Source organism: Echinops telfairi, unplaced genomic scaffold (genome assembly GCF_000313985.2).
Source record: "Echinops telfairi isolate 266 unplaced genomic scaffold, ASM31398v2 ScPeMD7_20;HRSCAF=75, whole genome shotgun sequence".
Taxonomy (NCBI): Eukaryota; Metazoa; Chordata; class Mammalia; order Afrosoricida; family Tenrecidae; genus Echinops; species Echinops telfairi.
This window is the reverse complement of record NW_022103917.1, coordinates 12,456,655-12,477,449: the sequence shown is the minus strand read 5'-3', so window position 1 is coordinate 12,477,449 and position 20,795 is coordinate 12,456,655. Positions and strand designations below refer to the sequence as shown.

Below are 20,795 nucleotides of genomic sequence, written 5' to 3'. Positions count from 1 at the left end.
CATCCATCCATTGTATCAAGCACATGTGTACATATGTTGCCATTATTTTTTAAATAATTAAATCATTTTATTGGCGGTATTACATACTTTAGGCGAATTTTATTGAAATTATCCACAATAGAACATATACATTGGGGGTGGGGGGAGTCTTATTTCCTTGCCAGTATGTTCCATCCTTGATCGTGCAGACAGTCCTTAGCTGCTGAAGACATGGGCATTCAATAGTCATTTTGCCTTTGTGCAATGATAACAGTAATGATAAGATTGGTTAACCCATGTAAGGGTTATTCTGTACCAGACACTAGTCTAAAGGCCATATACATATTAGCCATTTCATGTTCAGAAACTCCCCACTGAGGTTGGCAGTAGTATTCTCTTTTTTTCTGGTGAGGAAATGGAGGCACAGAGAGGTTCAGTGATTTTCCCAAGGTCACCCAGCTGGCAAGTAGGAAAGCTGGAATTCAAACCCATAGTGTGGATTCAGAGTTTCCACTCTCAATCTGGAATAGAAGCAGTAACCATTGAAAGAGCTAAAGGTAAGTCATCCACTAGCTTCCTATTTTAGCAGGAAAATTACAAAACTCTAAAACCCCTAAACACTGCCTTAGAGTCGATTCTGACACAGTCGCCTACAGGATAGGGTAGAACTGTCCCTGTGAGTTTCTGCAACGGTAACTCTTCACAGGAGTAGAGAGCCTCACGCAGAGAGGCTGGTGGTTTTGAACTGCCGCTTTGCTGATCACAGCCCCAAACCAAACCCACTCCACCACAATACACTGGGGAACTACAGAAGAGTAAAGGGTCGTGGGGAGGAGATGAGCTAGTCAGGATGCAGTGTAGCAATGATGAAACATACAGCTCTCCTCTAGTTCTTAAGTGCTTCCTCCCCCCACTATCATGATCCCAATTCTACCTTCCAAATCTGGCTAGACCAGAGGATGTACACTGGTACAGATAGGAACCAGAAACACAAGGGAATCCAGGGTGGATGATCCCTTCAGGACCAGTGGTGAGAGTGGCGATACCTGGAAGGTAGAGGGAAGGTAGCGTAGAAAGGGGGAACCGATCACAAGGATCTACATATAACCTCCTCCCTGGGGGATGTACAACAGAAAAGCGGGTGAGGGGAGACATTGACAGTGTAACATATGACAAAATAATAATTTATAAATTATCAAGGGTTCATGGTGGAGGGGGGAATGGGGAGGGAGGGGGAAATGAGGAGCTGATAACAAGGGCTCAGGTAGAAAGCAAATGTTTTGAGAATGATGATGGCAATACATGCATAAATGTGCTTGACACAGTGGCTGTATGTGTGGATTGTGATAAGAATTGTACAAGGCCCCATTAAATGATTAAGAAAAAGAATTATGTGCAATAAAATTGTATAAAAAAAAGAAAGAGTAGAAAATGGCTTAAGAATCAGAATGCTATTGTTTCAGTTTTGTGATAAAGATTCTATAAGCATGTGTGAAGGGTGTATGTGTGTGCGCGCACACTGGAGCTCACGAGAAAAGGGATGGTGTTTGAATGTGAATGGACCAAGGAAGGCTGAAATAAATCCCATGATTCCAGCCGTTTTTCTTGGGGAATGGTGCTGTGTTCCATCTCTTGTTTTACTTGATATACTTCAATATTGTTTTCATTTTTCACAGATAGATGATTACACACACACACACACACACACACACACACACACACACGCCCAGAAATTGACGTTCTCTCTAAGATGTCTGAAGAGCTCATTGAGATTTTAGCTCCATTTGCTGCCCCTGCATTTGGTTTCGATTTCCTGGTTCCCGGAAAAACCACAAAACCCACCTGACTCTTTTGGGCCCCCGGCAGAGGTTCGGTAGACGTTGGGTTGTTGGGAAATGGGTTGTTTCAGGAGCAGCCCTCGCTTCACGCAGATTCCAAGTTATCACTCTTTTGGGAATGTTGGTTAGCTTTCTAGCTCGGGAGTTTACCAACTTTCTCTCTAAAGGGACTTTGGGGACCATCTGGTCTCTGTCACAACTCCTCAGCTCTGCCGCCGTAGTGGGAAAGCAACCCGCGAAAACATGTAGACAAATGGCTATGGCCGTATGCCAATAAAACTTTATTTATAAAGACAGGCAGCAGGCTGGATTTGGCCTGGGTCTGTAGTCTATGTGTTCCATGATTGCGGGTGAGGCGGGTGTGTTGGGGTGGGGTGGGCAGGGAGGGGGTTGCATTGAGGAACAGGTGATATGCTTTGTTTCCAAGACCATGTTCTCCTGGTGTCCTGAGGGCTTTACATGTTTTGCAAAGGTCAGAGTGCTGCGTGCTGTGTGATAAGTTTACTTTGGAAAAGTTGGGGTGTCCATCCAGTTTCTGGGAGAGTCACAAGTGTTGGGACCCCTCATTCTTGGCCACTTGCCACTGTCGTTTGGTGCTGCGAAGACTATTTGGACACAGAGTGACCTCATGTGGCTGAGCAGGGCGGCCTCCTCCAGTTTTTGAAGCTCTAAGCTTTATGGGGACAGATTGCCAGGCCTTTTCAGGAAACAGCTAGCTGGGGTCTGACTGCCAACCTTTTAGTTGGCAGCCAAGTGGTACTGGTGTACCACCCAAACAAATCCAAACTCACTGCCGCTGAGGTGATTCCAACTCATGGGGACTCCATAGGAATGAAAAGAACTGTCCCCCCATATTTCAGAGACTGTCAACTTTATGAGGCAGAAAATCTCATCTCTTTTTCCCCTACAGAGCAATTTGTGGAATTGAACTGCTGACCGTGTGGTTAATAGCCCAACCCATAACCCACTATGCCACCAAGGTTCCTTGTTCATAATTAATGAGGCTTGTCTTATTCTATAATCCTAAGAGATTTAGACGCTCTTGTCAGCCTTATGAACAAGGCTTCCAGTTTTTGCTTGCTTGCTTAATTTCATCCCCAGTGAAGGCAAGGGACAAGGAATTCCCAGCCCATTGGGAGTGTTCAGTCCCATTCCAAAGTCCATCTTCTCAACTTCCATGTGTCCCCAGCAATGTCTTCAGGACAGTGCAAGAGACCCGTGGCCTGCACAGGGCCCACCTCGCTGTGCTGTCGTTGTTGGCGGCATGCCTTACCCATGACCTGGTATCTCAAGCTTCGTGAACTTACAACTGTCCTAAACCTGCCGTGGTTCTTTAATGCTACTTTTCACTCATTCCCCATAAGGAAGGAAACCTTCCCACCTAATAGGACAGCTCTTTAAGACTCCTACCCTCAGAGGGACCCCTGCTTCTCAACTGGGTTATAACTCCTACTGACACTATTTCCCAAGACTTTAGGAACTGGGCAGGGTGATTACTTTTTCTTCACAGCTCACCTCTAGGCTACCTCAATCATCCACGTCCTTAGCAGCCAACACCGACACTGTGTCCTGGAGTTCTTCTGCCTTTCTCTTACTTCCAGGGGTGTGCCTTATGGCCCAAAGCTAAGGAAGAGGGTGAAAGCAGTGTTGGTGACACAAAGGTCAGCTGCTTCGCTGAGAACCAAAGGATTGGTGGTTGGAACCCAGGGCAAAAAGAGCTGGTGATTTGCTTCTCTAAAATGACAGCCAAGGAAACGCTATGGGGCAATTCTACTCTGTCCCCCATGTGCTCGAGGGTCAGCAGTAACTCAGGTGGATTCCCGAAGAAGGGAACGTCCCTAGGTGGTGTCAATGGCCAATGTGCTTGGTGGCTAACCAAAAGGTTGGTGGCTCAAGCCCATCCAGAGGTGCCTGGGAAGAAGAAAGGTCTGATCATCTATTTCTGGAAAAATTAGCCATGGAAAGTCCCATGATGCAGCCCGTGTTAGCTAAAAATGGTAAATAATAAAACCCAAATCTGAAGGAGGGAATGGCACCAGAGCTTACATTGTGAACACCTGGTTTGCAGAAGGCTATGAATGGCAGTGAAAGCCCAAAATTCATTTGCAGGGTCTCCGCATGGATGAAAACTCTGGTGAATCCCTTCTGACCATAGTTGACAGATGTGAATAGCCTTGCTGTCGGGTAGAGAGCATTCTAAAATTGATTATGACAGACATAGTAAGCTCCACATGTGATATCCTATCATTTGATCTTCCTTTTGGTCTATTTTAAAGTTGTTCTACTTGTAAATTTTTTTCCGTTTTGATTGAGGTTTTCCTGTTTTACTTTGTTATTGTTGTCAGGCTCCCCCACCCCACTCCCGGTGTTTCTGTCTATGAAATTTAGAAGAGGTAAATCTAGAGAGACTGTAACTGGATTAATGGTTCCTTGGGGGTCTGGCAGGGGAGACTGGGGGAAACAAGAGAGCTCATATGATGAGTACAAGAATGAAGAAAATGTTCTGAAACTGATTGTGGTGATGATTGTACAACTCTTCTTTTTTTTAAGTCATTTTATGAGGAGCTCATACAACTCTTCTCAATGTGACTGAACTATTGAATTGGATAATATGTGAACTATATGCCATTAAAAGTGTTCAAGAAAGAAAATACTATGATGCACAGTTCTACTCTGCCCCTCGTGGCACTGCTATGAGCAGGAATCAGCTCCACAGCTAATGGTTTAGATGGAGAGGAAACGCAAACTTTATTTGATAGCTGTCGTATATACTCGAGTATAAGTCAGCCTGGATATCCTCTGAGACATCTAATTTTACCACAAAAACTGCAATAAAAATGTTCGAAACACTCGACTTATACTCAAGTATATACGGTATTTCAAATGACTTTGAGAACGAAGGTGTGCCTGAGTCTAGCCTTGGTATTTTCCCTTGCTGCATATGCACGTGAAAGTTGGACTTTGAATAAGGAAGACCAAAGAAGAATGGATGCACTTGAATTGTGGTGCTGGCGAAGAATATTGAAAGTACCATGGACTGCTAAAAGGGCAAACCCATCTGTCTCGGATGAAGTATGGCCAGAGTGCTCCTTAGAGGCAAGGATGGCGAGACTTCCTCTCGTACACTGGGCATGTGATCAGGAGAGATCAGTCCCGGGGAAGGACATCTTCTCCAGACAAAACCCAACCAACCAAACAGGAAGGCCCTCAACAAATGCATGGGCTGCAACCATGGGCTCGGGCATCGGAGTAATTGTGAGGATGTCTCAGTGTTCCATCCATTGTGCCTAGGGGCGCTATGGGTCAAAACCAACTCAATGACACCAGCCAGCATGCAAATTCTTGGCCCCCATATTATTTCCCCCCCGTTTATCCTGCTCAGTAACCTGTTGATGGGGAAACTCTCATCTGTACAAACAACTTACAGGCCCCGGAGAGAGGGAGTCCTTAAAACTCGGCCTGTGGCACAGAGTTAGAGAAAGTTGTGTCAATGACTTCAAAAGCCAGCGCTTGAATGCTTATCTTTACCCTTGATCCAGTGAGTAAGAGGAGATGGATCAGAAAGAAAGAACATGGTTTTGTCTTTGTACACGATCCTAGATATACAAGTAGCGAATCCATTTTTACCAGCACACACACATGCATTCACAAAGCAAACTGTCTTCCAGGGATAATCTGGTGGTTTGTTTGTTCGTTTCCCCACGAAACAACCTGGACTCCCAGAAGGACCTACCCCAAACTAAGGCCATCTTAGGAACCTTGATGGCACAGTGATTAAGTTCCGGGCTGCTGGCCGGTAGGTGGCTTCAGGGGAGAGGTCAGCTCCCATAAAGTGCCTAGGAAACCTATGGGGGCAGCTCTCCAATGTGCTGTCGGCTTGGAGTGAAGCAGCATGCCCTCTCAGGTATGCGACCACCGCCAGGCTGTCATCCCACTTCCATGCCTGGCTGCCCAGAGAAAACGGGAGACTTGAGAAAAGAGAAGCGTGTGCTTGTCTGGAAGGCCACAGTGTCTAGTGGCTGTAAACCTTGGACTCAGGAAATCATGCCGAGCCTGTCACTTAAACTTTATTTCATAACTATTGTTAAATTACACAAAATTCAGCGAAGGATTTGTAAAGTTACACCATTGGACAGATGTTTACAGTTGAAACCATGATGGTGACAAAATGTATATTTATAACATCCCTTATATACAATAATCAATATAGACAGAGAGAATGCACTTAATATCTGCAAAACCATGCACACCACAGCAATAACACAAAATGGTTTTTGTTGTTTTTATTTCCTGGAACAAGCGTTTCCACTGGCTCGGGCTTCGTCCAGTTCTCCAACCATTTCAAGAACAAACATTTTCGCTCGAAACAAAACAAAATTGATATACCATAATGATATACAGAATCTTTATTTTTAGAAACACACTGTACACAAAAGAGTTCACTCGAAAACACTTGAACTTCAAGGTATGATTTAAAATAATGATAATTAAAGAAAACTTTCTCTTTCTCTTTTAAAATTTCCTTCTAGCTTTTCAACGTTCCAAATTCCCAGGACTGCAGCGCTGTCAGAACCGACATAATTGAGCTAGATTGATACCAGCGCCGAGTCCAGGGCATCGCCTTTCCATCTAACTTCTCAGTTTCTGGTCTAACTGGTGGCTATCTTCATACAGACAAAACTAGATCATGCAAATGAGCAGACTGTACCAGACGCGACTTCACGGTCATAGCTCAAAGCATGTGTCTCCTGAGAGCAGAAGTGCCACTTCCAGTCGCCTTGTTTGATTGACTGCTGAGGGGGTGGGGCATCAGTGTAAGTCCTTAACAGAAGTGCAGTCAACTCTACAAAATGGAAACTCCCCAATGCTAGATAGCACAATAATCTACTTTCATTTGATCTTGCTCAAGTCAGAGTTGAGAACATCAAAGTATTTCTGCATTGACTTACACTAGCAATCACTCTCCATTCATCTGCTCTTGCTGTATAACCTCACTCTAGCACATTCTTTCCTTTTGCCCCTCCGGCACACAAAATCTGTTTGAAGGCCTAACGCAAAATACTGACATCCAGCTTTTGGCGTTACTGAAGAAGTGCTGGCTGTCCTAATGCACATTCTACCGTTTTGCTCTTGTAATTGTCTACATGAAAAGGAACTATGGGGCTCGAACTAGCCGGCCCAACTGGAAGTCTTACAATAAAGATGTACAAAAAAGAAAAGAACAGGTCACGTTCAGAGTGAATCAGGATAAACTCAGCAATCCTTTGACACGGTTTCCTGTTCCAGAGTGTCTTGACAAGGACCTCACTACACAAACACTGATGAGACAATTCTAGAGAAAGCAATTCCCGACTTTAATCCAGGACTACATACCACCAGAAATTCAGCAACACACCAGTCAGATGATGAAGGGCAGGGTCTAGAAATGGGTTATTTTGGAATGAGCACAAATTGGAGAAGCCTTAAAATGAATGAGAAACAGCGCCCAAAATATAGCAAAATTGTTGAAATTTACAGTGCCCTGAAAGTGTCCGGAAATTAGCTCTAATATTGGTTATTCCATTTAGGGGGGGAAATATGTACTTTGTTTAACATGAGATACACCCTGTTTAAAACCTTTGACTAGCAGAAGGTAGAAAAAGTTGAAAATTTCAAATATCTCACAATTAACAAGATAGAAGTCCTGTTCTATTTGAAAAGCCAATATTTTCACATACAACCACCCAGAGGAGGGAGAGAACTTGTTTCGGGTTTAGTAAAAGTTGCCATCGGCTGTTATTCTGCTTAAATAGATTCCGAGTTAAAAAAAACCAAAACATCGGAAGCAAAGGAATGCTTTGGCGCTCCCTTTCCTGGCTCGCATGCGCCTTTGCTTCCAAGATCGGGTTGGAACAGCCAGCGTATCCTGAAGCCTTTCCAGTCTATGTGTCAATGAAACGGTCACATTTTTTAAGTTTTCCATTTTGTCTCTGAAGCTAATTTCAGAGTTGTCTAAAATTGCTAAACAGCAATTTCTGGCGAGTCTGGTTTAGCTTTGAGATTTTCTAAATAGTCCCTGAAACTAAGAGAGTAAAAGAAAAAAGACAATTTCATTACATACTGAGATTGGTTTTACCCACGCACAGTCTAACATGTAACCGAAAGGCAACTGTAAAGGTAATATCTTAACTTTTTTTTTTCTTTTGGTCACTTCCCAGATTAAGGAAGCAGGATGTGTTTTGGACACTCTCATCTTTTAAGACGTGCCATCTTGTTAGTGGCGCTTTGGGAGCAGTGGGCAGACGCCTTGCGGGGCCACTTAGCGCCATTTCTCTACACTGCCTAGGTAATCATGGGTGCCGTTGCTGGCATTGCCCTCGCTGGCCTCGGGGCCTGCGCTCTCCTTCTGGCTTTCCTTCTGACTCGAGCTCTGAGTCCGATTCTGAATCAGAGTCTGAGTCAGGTTCTGCCTGGGATGCGGATTGGGGTTCGGATTGGGATTCTGACTCTGACTCCGATTCTGATTCTGACCCTGACCCTGACTCTGGTAATGGGTCTGCAGGAACCTTCCCTTCAGAAATTTCCGTTGTTCCTGACGCTTCCGCCTGGCCTCCTGATGCTCTTTCTGCCTCATAAACTGATACCTTTGCAGAAAGAGGTCTTTCGCATAGCTGTACAATTCCATATCCAGAAAATTCAGTCCCTCGATACGCTTTTGGATTTCCTCATTGATCTCCACACTTGAGGCCCTTGTGGTGTTATATTGGGTAAAGGGCGAAATGAAGTTCATGTTGAAGGTCTTCTCAAACAGATACTGGGTCTTCCGCTGAAACTCAGTGAGGCCGAAGAACGCCATGTGCTTCAGATTGGATTTGGCGCTTTCCAGCAGGACCTTGTTTCTTTGCTTTTCAGGCATGACAGAGAGGTTGTAGCAGCCGACCAGGGTCAGGTCAGAGAGCATGCGCACCTGGCGGTTGTTGGCTAGGTTATAGGGGCAGTCCATGAACTCTTTGAGGGGGCAGCCAGACCAGTCATCGCCAGTGTAGCAGCTGGGCAGCTCCTCTGAGGTCGGGGGCCTTCCATCGCAGACATGCAGGGAGGCCTTCCACGTCGCCCCTCTCTGGACATGCCTCCACTCACTTAGGTAGCGGGACACGGGGTCTCGGAGGATGGTGATGTAGTGGAAGTTCCTGTGGATAAAGCACAAAGACCAACAGTCAGGGATGTGGGGGACCTAGGTGCGATCAGGGAGGTCCACGGCAGATGTGATGGTCGCTGACCAATAGGGGATGATGGGTATCTGTTGAGATGGGTCCCCTCTCTCTGTCCTCCTAGTCAGGTGAGACAGCTACTTAGGCTTTGGGCACAGAGGCCCTGTAGTTCTCCACATCCCCCCACCTCCACCTTGACCCCCTTCTTCTCCCTTTCCAATCAATGGCAAATCTTCCCAATAACCTGACTGGGAACACGGGCTACCATTTAATTTCACCCTCCCCACTTGTGAACTCCTATTGACTGATTATGAAACGGAGACTTGGTGAAAGCAAGTGATTTGCAGCGCTGAGCTGAAGTTAAGTGGGTTCCAAGCCTAATGTTTCTTATTACACATATAAAAGCATTTCCCCCCAATGTCCACTCGAAATGAGATCATTTACGGAAAAAAACAACAACAACCAAAAAAACGAAAGATCAGATGAAAGCGTGCCTGCTAGGAAGCTATTGATGCTGGCTGCGGGCATAACAACATAGCTCATGCGTTACGGCAGGGGAATGTCGGCCTCCAGAAATAAACACTGCGCTCAGTAACTGACCGAAATAGACATACGTGGTAGCTGCCAGGGGCATATATGTAACGTACTACCTTGGTTTTCAGCCTTCCCTCACAGGAGAAGAATCCCAGCACAGGAAAGTTAGCTCTATCGGCTCCACAGTGCACCTTTTCTTTACCCAGGGAAAGCACAGATGTTGTTGGCAAATGGGGCGGCCTGGCTGGGCAGCGATCTTTTCTTTGGAGCTGCAAAGTGATAAACTGCTGCGTACCAAACAGCAGACTAGCAAACTCCTCAACGACATGCACGCAGACCCGGAACCACTGGGACCGGCGGTATGGTCAGGCGCATTCAAGGGGAGCAACAAGTCTGGAGTTGTGTCTTTCAAAAAGAAATTCATCTCCATTCACGTGCATGGGGGGAAAGATGAAGCCCCGAAGAGCACACCGGGGGGGAAAAGCCACAATCACCACCTTTCGCTTCCTCTGCAAAGGACTCTGGAGGCTTTTCGGAATTGCATTCATTGCCATTGTCGCCCCATCACTCAGCATGAGAGTTACGCGGAAGTCCTGACCACTGGTGCTTGTGAACATGAGCTTGCTTGGAAATAGGGCCTTGGAGGAAGTTCAGTTAGGTTCCTGTGTGGGTACTATGCCGATATAGTGTCATTCTCAAAGAAGAGAAGGGCCACAGAGACAGGGACAGGATGCTATGTGAACTGTAGCTGTAAGCCAAAGGGGCGTGGGGCAGCTTCTCCATTGGAGTCTCAGAAGGAATCAATGTGGCTGACATACTGATTTCACACCTGTAGCCACAGATCTACGAGGCAATAATTTCGGCTCCTTCAAGTCACCGGCTTTGTGGGATTTTGTTTCAGCAGCCCCCAACACCTAAGCCACCATCTGAAGGGGGACAGGGAGGCACCCTAGTTGGCCCTGAGCTGAGACTGGTGGCGAATGTCTTCTGAAGAAACATTTCTCCCAAGTCTCGGGCTTCCAGGAACTCCAGCATGCTGGGACACACGTGCCTCTAGTCTATGCTGATGTTTCCTCGGGCTGGCATGGCCTTCCCTTTTCTTTGACACAGTTTACTCCTCATTGGAATTCCGCTTCAAGTACCACCTTTGCTTTAAACAGTTTGCCTATGTCATCACTTCTTCCTTCGTGTCGCCCAGCACTGGCACACTTTTGATAGTGAATTGCAATCATTTGTTTGTATTTTCTCTTAAACTCTAGAGCAGTGGTTCTCAACCTTCCTAATGCTGCAACACTTTAATACAGTTCCCATGTTGTGGTGACCCAAACCATTAAATTATTTGTGTTGCTACTTCATCACTGTAATGGGTCGTCAATCGACCCCCAAAGGGGTCGCGACCCACAGGTTGAGAATCGCTGCTCTAGAGCCTCCAACACAGGGCTCTGTCCATTTCTTCTAGAACTCTCATCCTGACCACTCCAGCTTTGCACCTTACATAGAGGGCAACCTCACTCTCTCCTTTAACTGCTTCTTTAACGAGCTGTCCTGGGTAACTGGAAAAAGGGAGTTGGGGACTAGGAAGCCCATTCCCCATTACATAAAGCTACATACGCTTACAAATACTTTGAAAAAGAAAAAATCACACTCAGTTTCATTATTGTTATTATTATGGCTTCATACATTTTTCTGGAATAAACAAGCATTGGGAACAATAAAAAGATCAGGAAGGATGGAAGGAAGGAAGCAAGCAAGCAAGCAGTTCCAAGGTTACTTTCCCTTATCTTGGTCCTTCTCCTGGGACTTGCTTGACCTTGCTGATTTCACTAGCTTTCATCTCTGTTCAAACCCTTTGTCCAAAGGGAGCAACGTTTCTTCCCTGATAGGCTTTAGCAACAAAGTTAACTATTAGGCCAATGGACTCCCTCCTTCCACTCCTTGTTTTGGTATTCATTCATTCATTCATTACATATTGATTAGGCTTTATACTAGGCCCAAGGTAATACTTTAGAGGCAATTAGTCTGATTATTTAGGAAGAAAAAGTTATTAAGTCTAGTGCCACATCGGTATTAATCTTGCAACCACGGTTCCCAGGCATGCACCTTAATGAGGGCTGCTGACCCCTTTAAATCACCTTCACGCAAAACTGAGGGGCCTCACCTAATGCCTCCTCCTGGCTTGAGCCGACAGTGACATCTTCTGGTAACTCTTAGAGTGCACCAGATTATACTAAGTCTAAGACATTTCTTCTATGAAACCCATCCCTGTCTTTCAGATCAGACAGATCCCAGCCAACATGACCAGGGCCAAAATCTGTGTTTTATAAGCACCACTCTCATAAGGAGAGAAAGAGAGAGAGAAAAGAGAGAGAAGCAGACCATCACAGAGTCTCCGGGTTCTAGGATGCGGGAATTAGTACACCTTCAAACTTCAACCTTCAACCTACAGGGCTCCAAGGACTCCCATCAGGAGGTGGACAGCCTCAGTCCCTGCACTGTAGGAATTATCAGTGCAACCAAGAAATGGAAGGGGCTTGCACACACATACTCCTGGGTGACACAAATAATTTGCAGTCGATTAAGGGCTGGAGATTCAAGTTTACTTAGTGGTGCCACAGAGGAAAGGCCTCGTGATCTGCTTCCTTAAAGATGACAGAAACAACAACAACAACAAAGAAAAACAAACACTCTAGGGCACAATTCTACTCTCACACATGGGTTTGCTGCAAGTTGTGTGCACACATGTCCTCACATACATGTGTGTGCACACACGTCCCGTATACCCACAACCCTAATTGTCCTAGATATTAAGAGAACAGCTGCTCTGAGGGCTCAGTAATCGCCTTCTTCTCCCAGGGAATAGAGACTTAGGGTGCCGCGCTGCCTTCAACAGACGTTCCCGATGCTGCGTGAGAACAAATGATCCCTTGGGTCCAATGGGCCAAGCCCAGAAAGGTTCAGAGAGGCAGAGAGATGGGAACGGGAAGCAGTGGGAGGGAGTGGGAGACAAGGGCAGAGACAGATACAGTGAGAGAATTGCAATCAAGGAGATAAAACAAAATCTGTACTACTGAATGGGAAACCGACAATTTACCCTGTACCCCTTTTGGCAGCCCACAGTACAGATGTTGCAAAAAGAAAGGAAGAAAAAATCTCATGAGCGAAAAGGTAGAGCTGGTCAAGGAGCAGACTCCGGAAGTGCCCAGTGGCCCCTGAACCTGTGCTGGGCCTCGGCAGTGGGAGGACAAAGAATCCAAGATGTCCATCATTCTGAGGGGACAGTTGGAAGGAACCGATCAGAGACACTGTCTTCCCACCCAAGACAACTGAGGATGTGAAAGCCCACCCTGATAGGAATGTGCCTGGTGGTCCTCTGCCGCAGGTGGTCAGTGACGTCAGTTCCATGCCAGGCTGGCTTGCATGCTCAATGTATAGTGTGTGCCAGGCACCGAGCAAAAAACAGGGGATTGTGAAAGGAGTATTTCCTTATGCTCACTGCCATTAGGCAGAGCCTAGAGGACAGGGTCGAGCTGGCCCTTTGGTTTTCCAAGCATTGAAATCTTTGTGGAAGTAGACAGCCTCATTTTTCTGCCATGGAGTGGCTGGTAGGATCTGATCGCTGACCTGGTCGCTCAGCGTGCAACCCTCACCAGCACAGAGCGTCTCATTGTTAAATAGAACATGGCCACGGCAGTGTGGTGGCGTAGTGGGTCAGCAATTTAAACCCACCAGCCGCTGGGCGGGAGAAAGACGAGGCTTTCTACCCCCATAGAGATTTACAGCCTTGGAAACCCACGGGAGCAGTTCTCCTCCATCCAGGGCTGGAATCAACTCAACAGCAGTGGGGCCTGTGATCTGATTGATTCCCTGCCTAAAGGACGGGTAGGGTCCCTGGGCTCTATCTTGAAAAATAAGTAGGAGACAAGAGGACAGGAATGGAATCTGAGGGAGGAGGACGAGCCTGAGCATGGGGGCATGGGGACAACTACTGCCTGTGTGGAGGTGGGGAGGCAGGTAGCACACCGCCAGAGACTGGCTGAGGGCTAATGGAGCAGCGGCAGGGTTTGAGGGGCGGGCAACCAGAGCCTGGTCATAGAAGGACCCCTCTGCTCTATTGAAGGATGCACAGTTGATTCCCTAGGCAACGGGGGACGTAAGCAGGGAGGGGGATGATGAGATCCGCACCCTGGAAAGATCACTGTATGGCATGGGGTGCTGCCGTGAGAAAGAAGGGTCCAGAGGCGATTGAAGCAGGTGAGACGGGAGAGGAGGACGGGCAGGGAAGAGAAATGGTTTTTTAGGAACTTGTCATTGAGTCCATGTGAGCTCCTGACGATTCCTGTCTGTCGGAGTAGAGTTGTGCTTCTGAGGGCTAGCTTTCTTTTCTTTTCTTTTGTTGTTGAGCTTGTAGTCAGCAAAACAGACATCGCCTCAGCAGTTGTGACATGGACAATTCAGTGTCATTCTTTGAATTGACATTCTCACCCTCCATTTCCCACGAACACTGACTCCCTGTGCCTAATGGTTCAGGTGGCTCTTGTCACTTTGTTCTCTCCTACAGGTAATTCTTAAAGGAGCATCATGCTCCAGGCAGTCACACACACACACACACACACACACACACACCCCAACTAGTTAAGTTAAACTATATATTGTTGGCTTGTTAAGATAACCTTGGGCGATCTTTTTGGTTTAAAGCTTCAAGATTATCTCAGGGCAAGAATTGTTTTCGTGGTTCCTCCACTCTCCATGACTCCCCCAAGTCTGGAGTCCATGATAATCCGAAATTCAGCTGAACCTGCTCTCCAGGTGGATCAGGATCCTTGTTAGAATGCTCAGTCAAGGTAGCTAAGCACCACCAGTTCTCCTGGGCCCCTGGCAAGAAGGAAGCAACTAGCCACACAGTTCATTTTCTCCACCTCCTCCTCAGCCTCCTTTGGACTCTCCTTTATCATCTGTTAACGCCATAGGGTTGGCAAGGGCTGTTTTTTTTTCAAAAGGAGATTACCAGGCCTGTCTTCCAAGATGCCTGTGGATGGATTTGAACCTGCAACCTTTTGGTTAGGAACTGAGTGGTTCATGGTTTGCACCGTCCTGAGACTCCAGAGAAGTATTTAGGCGATAGAAATCACCAAGAATGAATGCAGCTGGGGAGGAAGGAGAAGGAGCTAAGTATGCCTCCCAGGTTTTGGAGGAAGGTCTGAGGTGCCCATAGGACATCCCAGTGGGCATGGGCAGATTGAGGATGCAGAGAACCATCTGGCCTTTAGCTAAAGAGGCAGGAGCTGTCGGCAGGAAGTGTAGTTCAAGACTGTGCAAGTCTATGGACGATGGGGTCTATTTTCCCTTCCACGTGCTTCCCACACTTCAGATACAGGCTTCCCCCACTCTCCGAGAGCAGAACATCCCAGGAAACCTTTTGTACGTCAAAATGGCATCAGGCTAAGAAGCAACTACCATCCATTTACATGAGGGGATGATTTCAGCAGTCCTAGTGCTGCCTTCTGCCCCAAGAAAGAACCGACCAAATCTTACCATTCAACACATGCAACCTAAAACACCACCAATGCGCAGGACAAGCAGGGATGCTTCGGTAACTCCGCGGCCTGTGGAAAGTAGGAATCCTGGACGTGCAGTGTAGTTTTCAGGACAAGAGCGTGGCCAGCCAACTCTCACTGCTCTCTGAGGCCTGGCTTGGAAACAAACATTGGATGCTGGTGTGGGGGCGGTGAATTATTTATGATGTGGCTCTTGTAAGCCACAGAAGTCTCTAACTCACACCAAACGACCTTTCCCTGCATGTCTGGTGAGAAGGTAGGGGGAGATATTGATAGGATGCACCTGTAATTAATTGCGACAGGATTCCCCGGAGTGCCATCCTGCTGTGTAGAAAATGAGCCCTTTGGGGAGAAGGGGGCAGGAGGAGGGAGCTCCTAACCAGCGAGACCCAGGAATGGAACCTGTCCTCTGGACTTGGGATCCCTGCACAGTAAACCTCCTACATCCAGAAGACAGCTATAACCATCAGAGGTGCAGCATGAGGACCAGAGTCCGAGCACAGCACAGCGGGGTGGATTTCTCTCAACCCGCAAATCAAGTTGCGTGCTTCCATGCTGGAGGCTGGCGTGCAGAGTAGAGTGTCTCTGAACACCTAATTGAGGAAATCAGACTTGCTGACCAATGGAAGTAGAGCTGAGGGCCTTTGGGCTGAGGTTGACTGGCTTGGGGTGCCTCTGGGCACTTGATTTAGGGAGACAGATTTGGTGACCCACAAAGTTTGAGGTGAATGCCTTTGGGTGAAGGTTCACAGCAGAGTGGCACACACCTATTAGGCATTTAGGAGCAGATCTGAAACGTAGTCACATGTCCTGGTCAACAATCACCAGGAGTATTTCTCACTGATATTACAACTTTTTAGCTTCCTTAATAAACCCTTTAAGCAGGACTTTTGTCTGGGAGCTCTGTGTGGTCATGACCAGGGATATTCGAACACAGAGATCAAGTAGAATAATCAGTGACAGAACATTCATTAAGGCAGCACAACTGGTTTCACTTTCACCTTTTGGTTGGAAAATGGAAAATCCTCTTCCGATTGCTTTGGGTGAGTGAAAACAGGTATGGATGTAGGTCTTTTGTAAAAGCAAAGGGGTATCTAGGGAGCTAGTGAAAAATGGGGTGGGAGTAGGGGTAGGGGAGTATACTACCTGTATTTCAAGACAGCACGGATGCTACCTCTCCTCCTAGGCTTCTCTTCTTGATACGCCATTTACGTTTCAATGAAACTCCACATTGCTGTTAAGAACCTCTGAAGATATTCCACGTTAGGGCACATGGCCCTCCGGTGGGGGCCGGGGGGCAAGTCCTCTAAATGGACAGTTTGTCACCTCCCTCAGTCCTGAAACCGATTCTCCGAATGCAGCCTCAGACCGCATCTGCCTTGCTGGGAGCCAGGTCATACCGTGGGCCCACAGTCAACTCAACCCTTTCTGATCTTTCCCTTATGTGGTCTTGTGAAACCCAGCACTCTCTGCCTGGATGCATGCACGTACTTTTGTGGCCCTGTTAACTTCCCTCTAGTTAGAGTAACTCCGCACCCATCAAACCCACATCTGGATCCCAAGGCTGTCTCCTAGTAGCGCCACTCGACTTTCTAGTGCCTGTGGGGAGGGTCCACATCAGGGCACGGGGTCCAAAGTAGAAAAAGATGCAGGTGACAGCAGGCCCAGGGTAGCTCCTGGAAACCTCCTTCAGGATGATACAAACCTGAAGTGTGCTGGTGGCTTGGGCTGAATTCATTGTGAAGAACTGAGCCGTCCTCCACTGCAGGGAACCCTCCTGCCTCTCAGCCTGGTTCAGTGATATCTTTAGACTGGAGTCACGGCTGTCCACCAGGTACCTGGGTCCATGTAATGACTACCTGTCCTGCTACCGCTACAGGCAGCAGCCCTGATGGTGCTGTGGCAGAAAGTGTTGGAGTGCTAACTGCATGGCCAGACTGCTAATGGGGAGGTCAGTGATTCGAATCCATCAGCTGCTCTGTGGGCAAAAAGTGTCCCTTATAGTTACAGTCTCAGAGAGCCTACAGGGTTACTCTGAGTTGGAAATGACTCAGTAATAATGATGTATTGGGGGCGGGGGGCTGGGGTTGTTGTGTCCAGGGAGCCTTTAGAGGTACAATGATACCATGCATGGTTTGCTGCCTTCTGCAGTCTAGGCCAATCCTTTTCTTGTCGTTAATATGCACTTGTGGAAGCAACCACCCCAAGGACAGAACTGCATGAGCAAGAAACTCAAGACCCTAAGGACGGAATTGCACATGCAAGAAATTCAAGGGTCATCCATGACTTCTCTATCTGTCTCCATGGACATCTACACATGGCCCAAGTCCTGCTGATGTGAGCTCTTCTCAGCTCTCCATCCTTTCCACCACTGCCTGAGCCCAGGCCCTTGGTCCTTGTCTACCGGATCACTGTAGCAGGTCCTCCAGGTCCATGGCCCTTCCATGCCTCTGTTTAGCACACATCTCACCTGTCTTTCTCTAGTAAAGACCTCTCGAGGGCTCCCTATCAATTTGGACGCAAAGGTCAAGCATCTCCACCAGTGGACACAGCTTTGTGGGGCATGATACCCACCTTGCTCTCTCCAGCCTCATCTCCACCAGAGGACATGTGGCATTCTCGGGAGATACTTTTGATGGTCACAAAGTGCTACTGGCATCTAATGGGTCCAAGCCAGGAATGCTGTGAAACATCCGACAACCTACAGGGCTGCCCTGGCCAACAAAGTATGTATCCAGCTCCAAATGCCAACAGTGGCAAGATCGTGATACCATGCTCTACCTTCTGGGCTCCAGATATACAAAAGTCCTGTTCCGAATGGGTCCCAAGGTCCCTGCCTTTGCAGATGGCATGCTCACTATTTTGAGTGGCTTCTACCTGCCCTTTGCAGGTCACCAGGCAAACTCCTTCACAACTCAACTCAAAGATTGCCTTGTCGAATGAATGCTGCCTTGACCTCCCTGGCAGAGTTAAGCACTGCACCTCTGCTCCCTGTGGAGTGTCCATTGGACCGTCAGCTCTGGGACGGCTGATTGCTTATTGCTGTGAGCCCCTCCGGTGAGCATCTACAGTAGAAGCAGCTGAGCTTAGGATGAGTTAGCAGGAAAACGCCTAACAGTCTTTGATCAGGAAAAGCCACTAGATGTCACTGTTAGATAACAGATAAGCCATCTAATGCCTAGTGTGGCCCACTGAAAGGCCATCTAGCTATGCAACGCTGTTGTCTGGCGTCCTGTGTCCAGTGTTAAAGAGAGCTGGGCCATATACGGTCACTGAAATAAGTAAATGGCTAGAACACAAGGGCCACACTCTATTCCCCCTACCCCCCCTTTCCCATTTTGACTTCAATCCCATACCCGGGGTCATCCAGACAATTCTGACTCATGGTGACCCTATAGGACAAAGTACAACTGTCCGAAAAGATTTTTCATAGCTGTGAATCTTTACAGAGGAGCCCTGGTGGTGTAGCAGTTATGCATTGGGCTTCTAACTACCATGATGCAACTTTCTACTCCCAGAAAGAAGTTATAGGTTTGGAAATTCACAGAGGGCAGTTCTACCCTGTCCTACAGGGTTGCTGGGAGTCAACATTGACTTGATGGCAGTGAGTGAGTGAATGAGTGAGTGAGTGAGTGAGTGAATGAGTGAGTGTGAGAAATCTTTGTGGAAGCACATTGCCCTTTCTGTCTCTTGTGCTGCAATATTTCAGGCCACACTCCAAAAACCGCAGGCGGTTTGGGTTAGCAGCCAAGCACTTTAGCCACTGTGCTTCCAGGGCTCCTTTTGAGTTCACCAGGCTCTCCTGAAATAAGTGCACTGAGAGCAACATCAAAGACGCCTGGGCCTGTCAGAGCAAGAACCTTGGAGAGAACAACTCATCTAGTTCACAGATGGGGAGACAGAGGGGCTCAGAGAACCAAGGTCATGTCCACAAGTCCCACCTTGCCAGTGACCCTCAGAAATCAGTCCAAGTGTGGGAAGTGTTGTTGGGCTGCTGGCCATGACTTTCAGGAGACCCTTTGCATCCGGTCACTAGCTAGGGCAGTGTCATAAACCAGGCCTGCAACAGCGCAGGAACTCTCCTGAGGCACAAACATGTCGCTGCTGAGACAGGACTTTCCCCCACTGACTGCTCCGCCCCGGGATCCTAGGCTCCTAGGCCGCTGCTCCTTGGACCCAGAGCTCCCAAGCAGCCCAGGAAGGAGATATGCTCATGCCTGTTCTGAGGATGAAGAGACAGTGGTTCAGAGAGCTGGGACTTAACTCAAGGGTCATGCAGCAAGTAAGGAAAGGTGCTCACAGTTGAATCTGGTTCTCTCTGGTTCCAGAACATAGATTCTTCCCATCCTACTGCTGGGACAGAAGCCTTGACTATTTGGTTCTGTGAACAAACTACTATAGTGGTTCTTGAAGTGTGGTCCCTGGAACCAGTACCGTCAGCATCACTTAGGATGGCAATTTCCCTGGCCCACCGACTATGGATCACATCGAGAAGAACAGGAATTCCAGAACACTGCATTGTGCTCATGTGGAACTTATACATGGATCAAGAGGCAGTTGTGCCAACAGAACAAGGGGAGACTGCGTGGTTTAATATCAGGAAAAGTGTGCTTCAGGGCTGCATCCTCTCGCCATACTCATTCAATTTGCGTGCTGAGCAAATCATCAAAGAAGCTGGATACTATGGAGAAGAGTGTGACACCAGGAAGAGAAGAAGGTCCGTTAACCACCTGTGACACGCAGATGCTGACACAACTTTGTTGGCTGAAAGCTGAGGACGTGAAGCACTTGCTGATTGAACATCAAGGATTGCAGCCTCCAGCACGGATTACAACTCAATGTAAGGAAGACCCAAATCCTCACATCCGGACCAACAGGTAACATCATGATAAATGGAGAAAAGGTTGAAGTTGTCAAGGATTTTGTCTTGCTTGGATCCACAAATCAATGTTCATGGAAGCAGTCGTCAGGAGAGTAAATGATGCATTGCGTTGGAAATATCTGCCCACGAGACCTCTTTAGAATATTGAGAAACAAGGAGTTTACTTTGAGGACTAAGGTGCGTCTGACCCAAGCCTTACTATTTGGATGCTGAATAAGGAAGAACAAAGACAAATTGAAGAGAATCAAATACTCTCCTAGGCACCCGAATGATGGCGCTAGGGAAGGATAGCAACAGCACCATGGATGCTGAAACAACCAACGCATCTGTCTTTGAACAAGCACAGCCACAAGGCTCCTTCGAAGCAGGTTGGCAAGAATTCGTCGCAGGAGCGACCAGTCCCTGGAGAAGGGCATTTGATTTGGTAAAGTCCAGGGACAGCAAAAAAGAGGAGGACTCTCAACAAGATGCATGGACACGGCAGCTGCAACAGTGGGTGCGAAACATGACAATTATGAAGCTCATGTAAGACCCGGCTGTATTTCATTCTGTTGTACATGGGGTCGAGCTGAGTCGATAGCATTTAACAACAACGTCAACGGAGCCAGAAACTCACGGGTTGGGGTTGGCAGTACGTGTTGAAAGAAGCCCTTCAGGGAATTCGGACACCTGTGGGTGTGCTCAAGTTTGAGGACTACTATTCCAAGCAGGTGGTCTCAGAAATCAGAATTTGTTCTGAGATCCCAGGACGTGTTCAGAGTGCATGGGCAAGCCACATCAGCACTCAAGCGCGCAGAGGTCCTCTCTGGGCCCCCGG

The 20,795-nt window shown here is 47.5% G+C and overlaps 1 protein-coding gene across 1 annotated transcript in view; it reads right to left on the bottom strand.

The window, feature by feature from the left end:
• Positions 1-5,868: 5,868 nt before the first annotated feature.
• Positions 5,869-20,795, bottom strand: part of HS6ST2 (heparan sulfate 6-O-sulfotransferase 2) — a 359,352-nt gene continuing 344,425 nt past the window's right edge. The window contains exon 3 of the mRNA XM_004715372.2: positions 5,869-8,986. Coding sequence (XP_004715429.1) covers positions 8,116-8,986 — 871 coding nt within the window. The 3' untranslated portion in view covers positions 5,869-8,115. The remainder of the gene's footprint in view (positions 8,987-20,795) is intronic.